The following is an 18,936-nucleotide window of genomic DNA, read 5'->3' as shown; positions in this document are numbered from 1 at the left end:
AGTAAAGGAATAATTTTTAGTAAATAAATCTCAAACGCAATCATCACATTGGGATATTTTTTGAATGGAAATAGTAGCAGCTCCTAATTCACAAATTTCAAAGCATAAAATAGTGATGGTTACTGTCAAAATGAACTCATCACAACAGAGCTTATACACACAGCGCAACTGGCACCGCTGAAGTCCAGACTTCCAAATAACTGCAGAAAGGGAAGCAAAGGGGCTTATAGCCCCCTGCGGTGGTGCTAGCTAGTTACATTGGTAGTATTTGCTGTGAAGGATATAGGAAGAGCCAATAACTTGATCTACATGACTTTCTGTAAACATAGCAACCAAAGCAGTGAGGGCCCAGACATATAAGACAGTAGTAAATTGTTATTTGAACGTCAGTCATAGCACAGCTCTTCCTCCTGCTAGTTAGGCTTGGGGTGGGTTGTTATTGCTGGTAATGTGTGGCCCCTCAGAACCCCTCATAGCTTTTATTTCATTCTCTGGGTGGATTTCACCTTTAACCTTTTGTTTGTTTCCACAGTGCTCTCTGTTGCCATCAAGTGGCCAGCATCTCCCCTATAAATACCTGCTGAGAAGGCCTGGCCAGCCTTTAGAAAATGGCTGCTCTGAAAGCAACAGGTAAGAACTCAGAACTTGAAATTGTTTATTTTATTAGTTGCATTCCATGTTTGATTCAAATACAGATGTTTGTACAGGTATTTGTACAGCTCACCTGTATTACAGGGCTCTCTGGTGCAATTAATGCACATGTGCAAACAACTGTAGCACAGGCTTCAAGCAGTGAGTAGGCCTCAGTTTGTATTAATACCTCAGGGCAGGAAAGTTCATTCAGCTTTACACTAAGCACATGTTACACATATACACAATCATTGTTGGGTTTGAATCAGGTTTCAAACCCAACAATTTTTTAGTAGGATTTTAAAAAAATGCTGTTCCTGTGGGCTGTGTATAACACATTCTTTTTTCCCCCTGAAGGTTTCTTTTTGGTAAAAGCCCAGAAATACATAGATAAAAAGAGAAGACTGAAATGAAGAGTAAAGGATCGGCGATTATCTCTAAAACAGGTGAGGTTTGTGTATATAAACTGCCTCCTACCTTAACATGCATAAACAAACCCAGACCATAAATATAAATATATCATATTGTCTTTTAAAAATCTTTAAATAGGTAAACTGGTTAAGTTCATGCCTGGCTAATGCAGTTTTTGCATTGATTAAAGTGCTACAAGCAGCACTGTACAGAGAGTTCTAGTGTGTCCTGGGAGCCAGAGGTCCTGGGAGCCAGAGGTCCTGGGAAGGGACACTTCTCAGTAAGGGAATCCATGTTGCGAGCAGTACAGCTGCTAGAGGTGGGGGCTGCTCCCTCTTGGAGTTTAGTCTGGATGCCGGCTACAGACCATCCCCTGGGGTTGTGGCTCTAAGGCTGCGGTTGCCTCTCCGCCTGACCAGTATGGCCACAGCCTAACCTTGATGATCAGCTGTACTAATGCCAGTGAAGGTAACCCCCTATGGAACTTCTGAAAGGTTGTGTCTGTTTCAGAACCCCTGGCTCCCAGGGCACACTAAGAACTCTCTATGCAGCTCTGTCCATATCACTTTAACTTATAAGGCAAATAAACAATATTTTAAAGGTCATAAGATAAAATATTAGCTTTATGCCTGGCACTTGTGTATCCTGCAAACAGGATTTACAGCCTGGCTAATGCAGATATTTGCACTAAAGTGTGGTACAGGCGGGGTGTACATGGAGGTGCTAGTGTGTCCTGGGAGCCAGAGGTCCTGGGGGGGACACTTCTCAGTAAGAGAATCCATGTTGCGAGCGGTACAGCTGCTAGAGGTGGGGGGGCTGCTTCCTCTGTGGTAGTTGCTCTGTAAGGGCCCTGCAGGTCATCTCTCACTGAAGTTGTGGCCCTTACTTTGATGATCCGCTGTGCCAATTCCAGTGAAGGTAACCCCCTGTGGATTTTCTAAATGGCTGTGTCCTTTTTAGAACCACTGGCTCCCAGGGCACACTGGGAACTTTGATCAGTCCTGTTGGTATCACTGTTAAATATCCTTAAGTCTGAAATGTTAGCACATAAGTAAAAGTATATAAAACTGACATACTGTCCTAGGCATATGTGGGCCATATGCCCCCTTAATATTCTTGGCTTCATTCTGGCAAATGCGTATTCCTGCCATCAATTCAAAAGGAATACAGGGCCATATGCCCTCTTCAGGAATACAGGGCCATATGCCCTCTTCAGGAATACAGGGCCATATGCCCTCTTCAGGAATACAGGGCCATATGCCCTCTTCAGGAATACAGGGCCATATGCCCTCTTCAGGAATACAGGGCCATATGCCCTCTTCAGGAATACAGGGCCATATGCCCTCTTCAGGAATACAGGGCCATATGCCCTCTTCAGGAATACAGGGCCATATGCCCTCTTTATATTCTTTGATTTATGCTGGCAAATGTGTATTCCTGCCATCAATTCAAAAGGAATACAAGGCCATATGCCCTCTTTAGGAATACAGTGCCACATTCCCTCTTTATATTCTTGGCTTTCTGCTGGCAAATGCGTATTCCTGCCATTAATTCAAAAGGAATACAGGGCCATATGCCCTCTTTAGGAATACAGGGCCATATGCCCTCTTTAGGAATACAGGGCCATATGCCCTCTTTAGGAATACAGGGCCATATGCCCTCTTTATATTCTTGGCTAAATGCTGGCAAATGTGTATTCCTGCCTTTAATTCACAAGGAACTCAGGGCCATATGCCCTCTTTATATAGCTAGGCACCCCTTTATATGCTTGGGTTCAGTACTTATCTTTAGTTTGCAAATGCATATTTTAGTCTCACTGTTGTCTGCGCTGGCTATTATATAATACATAACTGCCTTTTTAAACCATAATTCATTTGAGAGATTTTCATTCAGAGATATTTAAGCTGAATTATAAATGGTCGGTGTCTGTTTAAACCATATAATTTCAACTTTTTTCTTCTGTTCCTATTGTCATTGTGTTCCTAGGGCCCGGCCAATGAGCAATTACATTTGTATCACTGACCCCAAAGTAGATCTGCGCAATAGGGACGTCCTATGTGCCGTTTCCCTCAAAGGGCAGCTATTAGAGATGGCAGCCGCCTACGCATTTCCCCCTACCTGGTCCCTTGCACCACTTTAGATTTGACATACGCACTAAAGAACTGGTAGGAGGAGTTTTGTACTGTAACATTTAGTCACTGATGCACACAACTTCCCATTCCCTTCTTCCTTTTATCTCTCCCATTCCTTAGATGTTAAACACAGGAAAAATCAGTCACTAAAAGTCTATGGGAGTTGACATGCTGGTACGGCAGAGTGATTTGTTCTATGAAATTTACCATTTGCTTTTGCTGGCTTACTAATGTTTCCATTGCTTTTTCTTGCTGGGCTACTGGGCTGCCTTCCCATCACAATGACGGATTTTCTGTCAATTGTCTAAATTGTATTTCTGGAGAATGCAAGTCAAAATGTAAAAAGCATACTGCCCAATAGTCCTCCTATTGTTTAGTAAAAACGCCACACTTTTGGCTTATCTAAACAAATATTTACTCAGTCACACTTACTTCACATTTTCTAGAACAGGCAGCCATCTCTAAAAAGTTATTCTCCCTTCCTTTCCCTCCTTGCTTCATACTGCACATGTGTTTCATTCCCTCCCCCCCTCCCCTCTGCCAGATCCGCTTCTGATTGGCTGGTGGGCATGTGTAGCTCAGAACAGGAGACAGGATCAAGTTACACACATGCTCAGAGAATAGGCAGGCTGCCGCTGGCACCTACAGGAAGGGGAGAGAGATTTCAGTGGTGTCACTGTAGGCTTCACACCGCTGTAGGCTGCCAGCACCATATCTCAGAGAAGCAAGCAGGGATCTGGGAATTTAGATATGCAGTATGTACTTAAAAAGAATGCCTTTAGACTTTTAATTTATATTAACCTTTCATTGTCCTTTAGGGACTGTATGTTTTGGAAATTGTATTAAACCTTTTTACATTTTTTTTTTTTTTTTGTTCAGTGTTTGGTTCTAAAGGTTCATTTGTTTTGTGATAATAATGAGCTCCAGGGAATGGTATTTTCACTGGTTCCCTGATTTACACAAATAAACACATCCCTGTGTGTAACTGACAATATAAAAGGGATTCGCTTACTGCTGATTTGTTTGAGTTCTCTCAGCTAAAGGCAGAATATAATGGAGATGGGGCAAATTTCTAAATGGAGATGGGTAACTGTTACTTTTACCATAGGCTGCTAATTATAGTTTAGTTATAGCCAAGGTATATATAATATTATGGTCTGTAGTCAGCAGATATTCCCAGTGTAAAGCAGTGTTAGAATGCACTAGAAGCGCAGCTTTCAGACCTGTAATATTTGCCAATTGTACTATATTTAAGATCCTTCCTATGTTGTCTTTTGCCTCCCAGTCTTAACTGTTTATACAACCAGGCAGGATTTATAAGACCAATGTATAAAGCCTATTGGCACATACTTTAGCCCTTAATTAATAGGGCTACTTTGTCTGCAGTTGTTGCATATCTTTGCGCTACAATTTGGTTTAGGGAGAAATTTACCAGAATAATCCTGCTGCCACTTGTCAGCAATGAGTTGAATAACCAACGTGAAAAATGGGACCCAGTTAAAGCGCTATATAGGGTTTTTAGCACATTTACATATGCATACTGAGCATGTAAACATTAATATTGTGTTTTCTATGCATTTGGAACACAACTAAGTTGTTTGTTCAAATTGGAACAAATTTCAGCATTGAATAGTGTTTTGGCCATTTGTCTGCTCAAACCATTCCCAAAACAGATCTACTTTCTGCAAGAAAAACCTGCTATGGGTTTCATATTCTCACCCCTCCCTCAACCGCCATTATTGATTACTCCATTTTTGCCAGTCGGTAAAGGCGGCCATACACGTTCAGATTTTAGTCTTCTTCCAACAAATGTTTGGTTATCGATGGTATGTTTAACTGCAATAATCCTAAATGAACGTTCAGACTGAAATTGTAGCATAAAGCCCCATGAATATGAAATGGTAGGATGTTCTGAACATGAAACATGTAAAACTGTAAATGCATTGTAGCCCCCCCCAAGCAAAGGATATCATCATACACAATACATGCACAGATTTTATAGGTATCCGACCAAAATTTATGATATTTCCATACTGCTTTGAAACCTTCCATACTGTTCCTAATCACGTTAAATCATTAGATAGAGTAATAGACAGAAAAGTATATTATGCTTCCTTGGTTGCTTTATAAAATTTTTTTAGATGTGTTCTGGTTACAGTTCAGCTTTATTTTATAGTAATCAGAATCTATTATGCAGGAGTAAAGTTGTCATTTTTTTTTTTTTTAGCATGGACCCAGATGAATTACTATTATGTTATGAAATGACAAAGGCTTTATTTCTATTAATAAATCTTAAACCCATCATTTGAACCCAACGTCACATCCCAAGGCTGAGAATTCCCCATTCTATATGACCCAGTAGATCAGCCCGAGCAGAGTATTAATATTTATTCTCAATGTTTAGCAGTCACATGGTAGGACAATGGAGTTTTTCAGTTAACAGTCTGGCCCGACTCATTATCTTAGCATTGCTTATCTCTACTCTCTGAGCAGCTGGCAGTTTATAAGGCAGATTCAGCATAGATAATGGCATTTCTTATTTAACTCCGTTGTGTCTGCGACTGATATAAAGCAAGTTTAAAGTTAGACGGAATAAACCTGGGATGATATACTCGAACAAATACCCAAAATTAACATAACCACAATAGACCGCTACATACACGTTAAATTTCTCAGTAGGGTGTATCTAACCCCCCACAGGCTGGTGCAAATGTAACAGGGCTACCCAGGTGTGTGTGTGAAATGCAACCTAGACCAGGGCAATTACTTACATGTTTTCTGGCACTCCCCCAAAATTCAGCTGTTCTGGACTACGATACTTACCTACGTTAACTCCACACTGGGACTTCTAAATATTCAGACACCTGCATTCTGCCTACTGGGGCATACCGAAGGCCTTACCTTAACCTCCGGAGACAGGCCTGCAACAACTCCTGCACTATGCTAGAAAGGCCATCTTACTGACTTGGAAAGTCACAGAGCCACCTACTCTGGGATTCTGGACTAAGCTTGTGGACGACGCACTTCCACGACAGAAACTCATTTACCTGGCCCGAGGATGCCCAGGCAAATTTTAGAAAATCTGGAGCAGATGGCTAGCAGATCCATGACTGAGTAACAGGACAGATTTGCACACCCAGTTGACTTCCTAAAGACTTTAGTAACGGAGCCTTACAGTATGAACCAAGGCTGTATTGGTAAAATTTGGGATGCCCACCACCACCTTCTTACTTTCTATCTTTCCCTTCTAACCTTTCCTACATTTATTTCATATTTTTCTTTTGTGTTAATATAAAATCAATAAACAAAATCTTTCAAAAAAAAAAGTTAGACAGAATAATCTACCATGGCCGATTTCTTTTTCCAGGTGGAAGGTTGGTAATTTTAGTCCTTGGGGTGCCCAACAAATAGACATTTTGATTCTTGTAGCAATGTGCTAATAAGCAGCTTTACTGTTACAACTTGTTATTAGTGAACGTTCCTTGTAACTCTTTGTTAAATAATAAATACACCCGGTGGGCCCCTTCGGATATAAACAGCTATAGTGAAAGGACCAGCTTGCTTGCTATGTGTCTTATTGCTAATAGGACAAGAGGCACATTAGTGATACAGAGGCTGTAGGCTTGAATATAGTCTGAGAAAACGTCAGGGGCCTAAAATTGTGCTAGAAAAATGTTTCCAGATCCAGAACATTTATGATACAGATCTATAATATGATTTGGAAATGTGAGCGATGGACAGGAGAAAAAAAAAATCTGTGGCATATAAACTATATAATCTATATGTTAAACCTGTTCATTGTGGATAGCGGAGAGCTCCCTTTCCCTGTAAGCTCTACATTTTTAAATGGTGAGTTGTATATTGGGCATATGAATTAACTGCTGCCCGGTGGAGAGTTATATACATAAGTTAATTCTGATTAAAACCATTTTCATTGGTGCCCAGCAGAGAGCTCACTCTGCCTACCGGCTCAATGTTTATATAGTAATGGCAGAACTTCTCCGTCTCTGCTAGAGGGGTCAGGATATGTAACCATGCAGCACAAACTATACTACTTAAACTTCATTTTGTATTGATTTTTTGTGGGGGGCGTAGTAACCTAAGACTTGCAAATTTGGGTCTCCTCTAGGGTTGCCACCTGTCTGGTTTTGATCCAGACAGCCCTGTGTTTGTAAGGGATGTCGGGGTCAAAACTACCTGCCCGGTTTTTCAAATTAGAAAAGACGTGCAGGACTTGCTGAGATTGCCATGGTGATTACCCAATTGCCAATTGCCATGTCATAGACCCACCCCCATGATGTCACTGACCCACCACTTCCTTTCCCTCTGTGACGTCACCACCCGAGAAAGAAGCCGGCAGAGGTGGCAACCCTAGTCTCAAACCGGGTTAGAAAACACTGGATTAGAGGATCTGTGACTCCTGCTCTGCAGTCCCTTCAGTACAGATTTGATTGGAAAGAAGTAGGTAGGAAGGAACCAGACCCTGACAAATACATTCCTGGAAAATATTCTTCCATGCAAGAGTGTTTATTATATTTTAATTGTTTCTGTTCCTTTTTTGTAAAGGTATGGGACCTGTTATCCAGAATGCCTGGGGTTTTCCTCTAATCTTTCTGTAATTCAGATCTTAATACCTTAAGTCTACTAAAAACCATTTAAACATTAATAAAACCCAATTTTGCCCCCAATAAGGGGTAATTATATCTTAGTTGGAATCAAGTACAGGTACTGTTTTATTATTACAGAGAAGAGGGAATCATTTAACCATGAAATAAACCCAATAGGGCTGTTCTGCCCCCAATAAGGGGTAATTATATCTTAGTTGGGATCAAGTACAGGTACTGTTTTATTACAGAGAAAAGGGAATCATTTAACCATTAAATAAACCCAATAGGGCTGTTCTGCCCCCAATAAGGGGTAATTATATCTTAGTTGGGATCAAGTACAGGTACTGTTTTATTATTACAGAGAAAAGGGAATCATTTAACCATTAAATAAACCCAATAGGGCTGTTCTGCCCCCAATAAGGGGTAATTATATCTTAGTTGGGATCAAGTACAGGTACTGTTTTATTATTACAGAGAAAAGGGAATCATTTAACCATTAAATAAACCCAATAGGGTTGTTCTGCCCCAATAAGGGGTAATTATATCTTAGTTGGGATCAAGTACAGGTACTGTTTTATTATTACAGAGAAAAGGGAATCATTTAACCATTAAATAAACCCAATAGGACTGTTCTGCCCCCAATAAGGGGTAATTATATCTTAGTTGGGATCAAGTACAGGTACTGTTTTATTATTACAGAGAAAAGGGAATCATTTAACCATTAAATAAACCCAATAGGGCTGTTCTGCCCCAATAAGGGGTAATTATATCTTAGTTGGGATCAAGTACAGGTACTGTTTTATTATTACAGAGAAAAGGGAATCATTTAACCATTAAATAAACCCAATAGGGCTGTTCTGCCCCCAATAAGGGGTAATTATATCTTAGTTGGGATCAAGTACAGGTACTGTTTTATTATTACAGAGAAAAGGGAATCATTTAACCATTAAATAAACCCAATAGGACTGTTCTGCCCCCAATAAGGGGTAATTATATCTTAGTTGGGATCAAGTACAGGTACTGTTTTATTATTACAGAGAAAAGGGAATCATTTAACCATTAAATAAACCCAATAGGACTGTTCTGCCCCCAATAAGGGGTAATTATATCTTAGTTGGGATCAAGTACAGGTACTGTTTTATTATTACAGAGAAAAGGGAATCATTTAACCATTAAATAAACCCAATAGGGCTGTTCTGCCCCCAATAAGGGGTAATTATATCTTAGTTGGGATCAAGTACAGTACAGTTTTATTATTACAGAGAAAAGGGAAATTATTCGAAGAATTATTTTCTTATAATGGAGTCTATGGGAGATGGCCTTCCTGTAATTCGGAACTTTTCCGATAACGGGTTTCCTGATAACAGATCCAATACGTGTACTACTTATTATTCCAATATTACACACTTTTGAGACACAACAAGTGCAAGACAAACCGTTACATACTGTAGATACACACATGGGTTAGGTTATATTGGAAGAAAGAACACAAGGGACTCATGCACTAACCCCCTATGAAATAAATAGGGGCAATGTAACAAACATTTTTAAATGAATAATATTTGCAATGCAGTTATTCCTCTGTGCAAACAATTTTAGATTGGTCAGATTTAATAGAGCATTGGAATTCTGAAAGTATTTAGCAATTCCATCCGCCTGTTATTTGTCGGTTATCGGCAATGATATCGAGCTTTACTTTTTTCCCCCCAAACCGACCCATTCAGTCTCAGGTTTTGCTGTGAATAAAAAGGCCCATAGACGCCAATGGGTAAAAAAAAATGGTGTGCAGTAAAAAGATTGTCGCCACCCATTGACTAATGCATTTTGCGAAAACTGGACAGGTTCCCTTATCCCTAGTTGTGATCCTCAAAAACATTCAGAAAACTCAAATACATAGTTAAAATTTTAACTAGGACGGCTCCCATTCGTCGCCAATAGCAACCAATCAGCAGATAGAATTTACTGGTTACCTGTTTAAAAGCAAACATCTTATTTGTTGCTATAGATTACTGCTCCTGGGCAGACTTAGTGCCTTTTATGACATATGGGGGTTAATATTCATAGCTTGGAACATTAAACCTTAGAGAATAAAGTTATTTTGTTTAAAAGCATATTTATTGGGCCATATAAACATAGGCAACATTCATAGCAGTATAGATGACCTTAAGGAGGTCCTGACAAATAAACAATTTCAGTATCCCGGTACAAAACATTTTTGCAAGGTTTGGGAAAGTTCTAGGCCCTAGAATGCCCTTTATAGGAAGGGAAGGCATAACGGTTCCTTACTATACTGAATAAGGGAATTACTGTGGCCCCTCCTGTTTGACACAATTGGAATCGCTGTGCACAACGAGGGCAGGACTCCAAGAGAAGGACATTACAGTGGGCATGCATTATAAGAGAATAGTGTACGTCTGCAGAAGAAAAGCTAATGAACAGCAAGATATCACCCATTGCTTTGGGTGCCGCTTAAAAAAGACAGTATTGTACTCATAAAATCAGTAAGAGCCTTCCTAGCCTGTGTGCCAACCAATACATATATGATGGGGTTTATGCAGCTGTTGCTAAAGGCTATGCTGGACACGAGTGGCAGCACCCAATACATTTTATACATCAGTATGGCATCTTCACCATAAAGAGCAGCCAGCAGAATAACCTGCACTGTGATCAGCGGTGTCCATGTTAAGAAAAAGAACAGGATCACCATAATTATTATTCTATACAGTCTGGGGCTCTTCACGGACTGAGATTTCCCCCCTCGCTGAGCAATGATTAGATTGGAAACCAGAATGACGGCCAATGGGATCAAGTAACCAAGAACTAAGCACGGGATAACAATGCAGCCTGTTGCAAATGCCGTATCCCTGATCTCCCTCAGGTTAACAGTGCACAGTGTCCTCACTGTAATATTCTGATTATATGTGGAAATATTTGTTACATTAATAATATCTTCAGATTTTAACATAAAAATTGGTAGTGTGTAAACTTTTATCTCAAGCATTGGCTCTGGCATTGGATTTGAAAAACCGAGTATTGGCTCTGTTTCAACATAGGTTAGATTAAGGTTGTCTTTACTGCCATTTACTACTCTTTCAAAATTATCTTTATTTATAGCTCCTGAGCCAGAACCCTCGCTGTCTCTATACAATCCTGTTATGCCGGACTCCAGGCTGTCATTCGCTTCTCTTTTGTGAATATTGTGGGTAGCAGAGGAAGGTTTAACAATGACTATTCTGCATTGCATTTTGTCACCGTACTGAATTTCATCGCTTAACAGTAACACGGGAAGACTGAGCAGAGCTGTGACTATCCAAATAGCCGCACAGGTCCAGCAACAAATCCTCACAGAGAAAAACTTACGGTGCCATATTGGTGCGGCCACTGATAAGACGCGGTCAATAGACAGAGCCGTGATGATGAAAACACTTGCGTACATATTACAAGTGGAAACATAATTCGAGATTTTACATAAATATGATCCGAATTGCCAGTTCTCTGTAAGAACATAATGAGCATAAAGCCCGAGAAGGAGGCAAAAGGTAAAATCAGCCACAGCCAAGTGCAGAAACCAGATTTTACTGTTTTTTCTCTTCATGATGAACCCGGTAACAGCGATGACCACAGCATTGCCCCCTAATCCTAGCACGCAGGAAAGCGCAGTCAACGCGAAAGACGTGTAGCGGGCCGCTTCTAACACTCCCGCTGAGTACGGTCTGTAATTGCAAACCTCTTCTGGGACTTCCATCACTTCCATTATCTGAACCTGAATGATGATAAATGAGTGAGACATCACAACCAGCACTGGGTTAAATGACATTTACAACACAAGTATTCCATGGGGTAAGCCAACAGAACAAGGATATCAATATTAACCATATGAAGCAATACATTCATTTTAGAAATATTCAGCATTCATTAAGCCAAAAGTAGAATTCATACACTAATATAACACAACAGATAAATATATAAATGATTAAAGTAACATGATTTTTTAAATTATATAAATGAACTGATTATAAAAAGATAATGTTTGGGATATCAAGATAAAGGAACAGTGGACACTTTACATTTTAGATATAAGTAAAGAAAGGAATAGGAAGATATTTCAAGGTAGGGGTGGTACAGAAGATTGGCTGAATACTGAACCAAACCCCTATTCAACGTATCCAAGTTTGAGCAAAGGCATCGGATGACGGACACAGGACAAAGGGTTTGGCTGAATGAGCACAAACAGGCTGCCTTTTGACTGAAGCCACCATAGATGCCAAATAGGAAGGTGTTCCACAAGAGAAGGGAATTCAGAGGAAGGTTGGATTTCCCATGGCATGGGGGATAAAACCTGGTCATTTCAACAATAGGATAGCCTAATACTCAGTTTTTGTAGAACTTTTTGGTTCCGACCTCACAAGAAATGAATGTTGGTTAGGGCCACCCTTATATTAAATAAGTGTTTGCCCAAACTCCCAACCTTTAAAATGGGAGTATCAAGGAGGAAGAATTGGTATCCACCCCGATTCTCACCATAATTGCCCTTATTGTATCACTCTCATAAATACAAACAGCAACAAAACTTCCACACCTTTATAATGTCATAAACTCTACATATGTACATGGCAAACATCCACACTCACATTCCCTGGTATACTGTGTGCTCTCCCCTGTCTTTATCTCTTCTGATTTCCTAATTATTCCACCTGTCCTCTGTCTTTTGTCATTTTTCTCTGCTCTTTCTATAGCAACATTACGAGTGGTATGACTTATTAGCAGTACAGTTCCTCCCCCCACATTGACTTCAGTATTTATCACCTAGTAATATTCTTTTTATGGAATAGCACTTCTTTGGGTTTAACATGCACACAGCAAGGCTCACCTTCCCCAAAAACATAAACCATCCTTTGGTGTTTGTGTATTACTGGTACAGTGACTCCCAGCAGTGACACAGTGACTCCCAACCCGCTGACTGGGCTGCACATCCTACAGGGGTACCGGTGCCCAATGGCTGCAAATGAGAGCAGTGCAGCCAAACATGAAATCAATTAGCTGAGCCTGATGAGAGATGGGGCATCTGCTGTGGAACGTGGTGCCTGTCTCCTAGATTTTCATAGCTAACAATTCCCCTAATTAACTCTTATTTCCCTAAGGTAACTATGAGAGACCGGTTTATATATATTTATAATACAAATTAAATTTTCCTTTAGTCACCTTTTTCCCTAATTACTTCTTTAAAATGATCTTTACACCACTAAAAAACCCAAGTATTAAGTAGCCCTTGCTGGTATCCCATATACCCAACACTTTACTGATCTATCCATCTAGTATCACAAACACAGAGGTAACATGAAATTGTACGAAAATTCATACTGTGTTCTGACTTCATTAATTAAGATTTTCTTGGCCAATTTTGGCAGTACTCACAGACTGTATAGGAACCTCCATATAAGATCTTGTTGAATAAGATGCTCTTACCTGGGAGGGAGGTTATAGTCGATTCCGATGTTTCTCTGTCCCACAGCCAGATGACATTGTACATATTATTTTCCAGTATGTGCTTTAATGTCTAATGACCTCCCCATCTATCAGCTTTGCTATTGCTTCTAACTGCTAAATCAGCCCATTGCTAATGAAGTAAATAATCAGTGCTACTTAGCTCAATATTTTATTCATGCTTGTTAATGATCATTTATTACGGAACTGAATATATGGCAGATTCTTCTAATAGAAGAATTCATCATAATGAGCAGAAACAATATTTGATGGCATTATTTATCGAATGATGTTTTATAAAGCTGAACATACAGTATAAGGCTTCCATTGTTTGGCATAAAATGGATATGTCACCTATGTCAAGACCACATCATTGGGTTAATACACTCCTTGCCCATTTCACAGCATTTCTTAAGCTGCCTGGGGTTCATTCGGCTCGATGGACTTTTTTCAACCCAACTTAATTATGTAACTGTGATATCTGGATGTTGGTTTCAGAGGCTGTTGGTTTAGCTCCATACACATGCCAATAAGCTTGGTAGGGATCAATTGGGGCAGTACTACTAATGTTATTAATACTACACATGTTATATGTTAATAAAGTTTGTTGAGGTTTGTGGGAAAAGGAAGTGAGGGGAGGAGTCAGTTGTGTGAGAGATAGGGAAAGAAGCAGAGGGATAGTTTAGGAAATAAATTGAAGGTGTAAAGTGTGAAGTTGTGGGAATCAAAAGAAAGATCTAAGATGTACAGCCTTCCATACATCTTATTGAATTTTACAAGCTATTTCTTTAGACTGCACCAGAACGTGCTTAAAAATAGACATCAGGTCCTTTAATAAGGGCTTCTTGTTAACATGGAGAAAGAGCTCAGTATTAAATGCATGAGGCTGATTACTTGTAGGCAGTGATTTCGTGTTAATGAATGTTTTCCCCCCAAACATGTCATGTGGTTACCCATAGGTTCGGCACATTTTCAAGAGCAATATCATTACCTTTCGGAACCAAATATAAGTCTGTATATATAACTTTTTTAGCTATAGTTCAGAGTCTCTCTTTTTAAGGCCCAACAGGGGGGGTTTAAATTTCCCCAGTGAATATATATGTGGGTTTGGGCTAGTGTGGCCATTTGGTCTTTGGGAGTATAGAAGACCTAAACTAAGGGTAAATATTTGGGTAATAACAGGGCCTGAAAATGATTTTGCTGAACGCAATTAACTCTATCAACCCCCCCCTCATGAAACCTACAAAACCTTTCCTAACTCAGCCAACCACCACGTACAGTATATAATCGGGTTGGTACAGCTGTTGGTATAGGCTATAATAGACAGCAGTGTTTTTATCCCATACATTTTATACATCAGTACAACGTTCTCACAATGAAGAGTAAAATAATTTGCGCTGTGATCTGCGGTGTCCATGTTAAGAAAAAGAAAGGAACCACCATAGTTCTAATACTGTACAGAGGACTTTGCAGATTGAGATCTCCTCCCTTGCTGAGCAATGATCAGATTGGACACCAGGATAACTCCCAATGGGATAAAGTAACCAACAATAAGACAAGGAATTACAATACAGGCTACTAAAAAGGCTGTATCCCTGATAGCCCTGGTATTACCAGTACAGTCATCACATGTTGTTTGCCGTTGTGTTATTACTATGGATTTTTGTTTGATCGCTATCATTTATATTGGTCGATTTCATCTCTGTTGTTAAGTTTTCATTCACATCCCTTTTATTAATATTGTGAATGTTCCAGGAAGGTTTAACTGACCCTTCTGCATTGTGTTGTCTCACTGTACTGAATTATATCACTGAGCACTAACACGGGAAGACTGACCAGCACCCAAATAACTGCACATGTACACCAGCAAGAAGAACATATGGTGCCATATACAGTTTAGCCACCAACAAGACTTGATCAGTAGTCAGGGCTGTAATGATGAAAACACTTACATACATGTTACACGTGGAAATGTAATTAGAGAGTTTACAGGAATATGATCCAAATGGCCAATTGCCTGTATGTACATCAACAGCATAAAATGGAAGAAGGAGGGAAAATGTGAAATCAGCCAAGTTCAGGAACCAGACTTTACTTTTATGTTTCTTCATGATGAACCCAGTGACAGCGATGACGATGGCATTGCCAAATATCCCTAGGGCACAGGTGAGCACAGTCATCACTAAAGTTGTATAGCGGGCTGCTTCAGTGAATCCAAACGAATAAGGGCTGAAGTGACAAAGTTCTATCACCTCCTCCATCGCCTATATCTGAATGATTAGAAATTGGCTATTACTGGTTATTACTGAGAAAATACAGGTATTAGTGCTAAGAGTTCTATGCACCTTTTTGGTCAAGGGTAAGGGGTAGCATCTGTGATTTGTTTTTAGGCTCTACCACTATACCGTGGGTGCCCATACAGAGTGTGTAAGGAGGTGATGTTAATTTTATTTTGAAATAATGTAGTGCTAGATAGCCAGGTCAGTCAGCAAGGATAGTCTGTTGTACCGAAGAGGAGTGAGTACTTTGGGGTAGAGCCCCGGGTGTCTGTGTGCCAGTTAGGGCACGGGAGCATTCAGGAGTAGGTCTGGGCCGCCATCAGGGGGGCACAGGGGGTACAGTTGTCCCAGGCCCGGACGATTTTAACTTTAAAAGGGGGCCCGGCGATGCTACAGTTTTCTTAGTAGCTCGGCGGGCCCCCTTAAATCAATTCCGGGCCCTGTCATTGGTGGTCAGCGGGTGATCCTATTGGTCGCGCCCCGTGCGTACATGCACGTCAGTACGCACGGGGTGCAACCTTATAAAAGGACCTGGCGTCTTTCGGCACTCAGAAGTGCAGTGCTATCGTGAACAGAGGAGCCGCACAAGACAAGGGGGGCTGTGCTGGCTACCAATGTACTAGGGTTGGGGCACAGCTGGCTACCAATGTACTAGGGTTGGGGCACTGCTGGCTACCAATGTACTAGGGTTGGGGCACTGCTGGCTACCAATGTACTAGGGTTGGGGCACTGCTGGCTACCAATGTACTAGGGTTGGGGCACTGCTGGCTACCAATGTACTAGGGGGGCCCTGCTGGCTACCAATGTCTCATGTCTGTGAGTCCTTTGTACTGGTGGGAGGGGGGCCCAGAAAATTTTGTTGTGAGGGGCCCCGTGATTTCTGATGGCGGCCCTGGGAGTAGGTTAGAGGGAACCTACAGAAGGTGAAGTGAAATGGCTCAGAAGAAGCCTGAGCACTGTATGCCAGACACCGCAGAAAATTAGGGGGAAGGTTTTATTAACAGCCCCCACTGAGTCCCCCTCAGTGGTTAATGGCAGTGATTTCCACATTACAGGAGCTCTGGAGTCTTCATAAGCAGAACACTGTGTATGTGAGGATTGGAAAGCATCCTCTGAATTAGTGTTTTATGTGTAACTGATCTACTTGGGGTCCGTTCCTATACCTTTCCCTGTAATGGGTGTCTGCCAGCCACGGGTAGCCTCATTACAAATATATCCAGTAGGAGTTCACACGCGTCCTGCATATTACTCATAAGGCACAGGAGAAACAGACAAAACAATAATATACAATACACACAATACTAAGTTTTAAATCCTCAGGAAAAGAATATACACAATCGCTCCATCAAGTATCCAATTAACCACTTATAAATAAAGTTATACATACATACATACATACAGTGCGGCTCTGCGCTGAAGGTGCTTTGATGGGTGCCCTTTTTTACGTCCACGCTAGCGCTTTCTGGTGGTGCCTTGAAGTGCAGAACACTCTGAAAAGCTTTACTTCTTTTCAAATGCCTTTATTGCACATTTCTTAGGGCATTACAGCAACATTTCAGGCCTTTTATGGTCTTTTATCAAGCTTACATTCCTTTTTATGCCCTTGTACACCACCTAGTGGATGCAACTATATATACAGTGTATCAAAGAACAATGTTTCCATGTATTATTTAATCCCAAAGGGTTAATGTTTCTAGCTTCGAATCCAGAAAGCTTCCCTATATACCAATTCTTTGTTATTCCCCTCTTATCAATAATGTCTTGGTTAATACTCATATCTGCCTCCCCATGATTCCACTCTTATTCCTTTTATTTATCTCTATTTAATGTTTCAGTTTCTCTAGGGCTCCTCCATTTAGACAATAACATACAATACTTGTAGGCCCATATCCCTGTACTGTGTTGCATGTTGAATAAAAACATTGTAACATTATAATAAATATTGTAGAAATAGCCAGTGACCCTGTGGCTTTCACTAAAATAAAAAATCTGTATTGTTTATATAAAAGATTATTGGATTATTGGATCTGTATTGTTTATATAAAAGATTATTGGATATCACATGAATGGATGGGAGTTCCCCCTTTGGTAGACTCCTTATCTAAAACCCTATACTGGGTGCTTATTCTTGTGCTCCTGTTATCCTTATCTAGTTCCGCTTCCAGTCCTGTCTGGTTTGCTGCTTCCCATTGGTTGTCCCTGCTATGTAGCTGGCCGTGCAAATTAAGATCTTCTCAACTTCTAAGGTTGCTAAATAAGTTGATCTTGGTATTAAGAAAGAAAGAAAATTAATCACCCCGGCGGTGAGCCCTAGCGGCTGATCCAGTAATTTAGCTCTATAGTCAACAGCTGAATCCAAACTTGAATTCCAAACTCTCTGGACCCACTCCAATTTGTGTATCGCCCAAATAGATCTACAGAAGATGCAGTTGCCTTAGGCTAATGCCAGACGAGGTGTAGGGTGGATATTTTCGGCAAGCGGAAAAGCACTTGCTGAAAATTCCGCCCTACGCCTCCTACATGTGCCTACACCCGAATTAATGGGATATATCCACCCTACGCCTCGTCTGGCATTAGCCTTAGCACTGCACTGCTTTATTACTACACCTGGAGAAACCTAACACATACTTACACATGCTGTTCCTAGACTACAGTTCTGCTGTCACTTTAAATCCATGCACACTCATTAACAAACTTGCTACACTCACTCTGCCCCAGCACCTCTGTAGCTGGATTCATGACTTTCTCACTAACAGACCACAGTTTGTCGAGGTTGGGAACTGGAAGTCTACCACAATCTTCACCAGTACAGGCACAAGGATGCTGTCTTAAGGTGGCCATACACGCTAAGATATGCTCGCTTGCCAACCTCCCAATATCCCCACCGACGGGTGGGTGATATTGGGCTAATTCAAATCAAAATGACGGGTATAGGTGTCTGTTGGTTCGGGGATCAACAAGCTAATGCGGTCCCTGATCTGACTAATTTTCAAACATGCCCGATCGAGATCTGGCCAATTTCAGGCCAGATGTCGGACGGGCAGGCCTGTTGTTAGTGCCCATACACAGGCCGATAAGCTCTAAGGGACCAATATGGGCAGCTAGAATCGGCCCATGTATGGCCACCTTTAGTCCTATTTTGTTCCCTTCCCATTGTTCTGCTGATGGGCTGATGGGGGGGATATCACTCCAACTTGCAGCGCAGCAGTAAAGTGTGACTGAAGTTTATCAGAGCACAAGTCACGTGGCACCCTGGGAAACTAAGAATATGGCTAGCCCCATGTCAAATTTCAAAATTAAATATTAAAAAACTCTGTTTGCTCTTTTGAAAAACCAATTTCAATGCAGGATTCTGCTGGAGGAGCACTGATAACTGCATTTTGTAAAAAACAT

The 18,936-nt window shown here is 40.8% G+C and overlaps 1 protein-coding gene and 1 long non-coding RNA gene across 5 annotated transcripts; one reads left to right on the top strand and one right to left on the bottom strand.

Annotated features, from left to right (window-relative positions):
- The first annotated feature begins 548 nt into the window (after nt 1-548).
- On the top strand, nt 549-7,715 carry LOC116406458. The gene is made up of 3 exons (XR_097209.5): nt 549-630; nt 988-1,076; nt 5,974-7,715. It is a non-coding gene; the product is annotated as an uncharacterized LOC116406458 (long non-coding RNA).
- Nucleotides 7,716-9,794: 2,079 nt separating this feature from the next.
- LOC101732960 (chemokine-like receptor 1) lies at nt 9,795-17,148 on the bottom strand. Of its 4 annotated transcripts, none has more exons than XM_031894804.1 (2): nt 16,931-17,148; nt 9,795-11,543 (listed from the first exon to the last, which is right to left on the bottom strand). In XM_031894804.1, exons 1-2 carry the CDS (start codon nt 16,934-16,936, stop codon nt 10,227-10,229), a joined length of 1,323 nt encoding a protein of 440 aa, XP_031750664.1. In that variant the 5' UTR covers nt 16,937-17,148; the 3' UTR covers nt 9,795-10,226. The 4 variants fall into 4 exon arrangements, with proteins under 4 accessions (XP_031750664.1, XP_031750665.1, XP_031750666.1 ...); XM_031894805.1 differs by having other exon boundaries at nt 16,935-17,148; XM_031894806.1 differs by having other exon boundaries at nt 16,939-17,148.
- Between the last annotated feature and the right edge of the window lie 1,788 nt (nt 17,149-18,936).

This window comes from Xenopus tropicalis, chromosome 10 (genome assembly GCF_000004195.4).
Source record: "Xenopus tropicalis strain Nigerian chromosome 10, UCB_Xtro_10.0, whole genome shotgun sequence".
Lineage (NCBI taxonomy): Eukaryota > Metazoa > Chordata > Amphibia > Anura > Pipidae > Xenopus > Xenopus tropicalis.
This window is presented reverse-complemented; position numbering and strand designations above follow the sequence as displayed.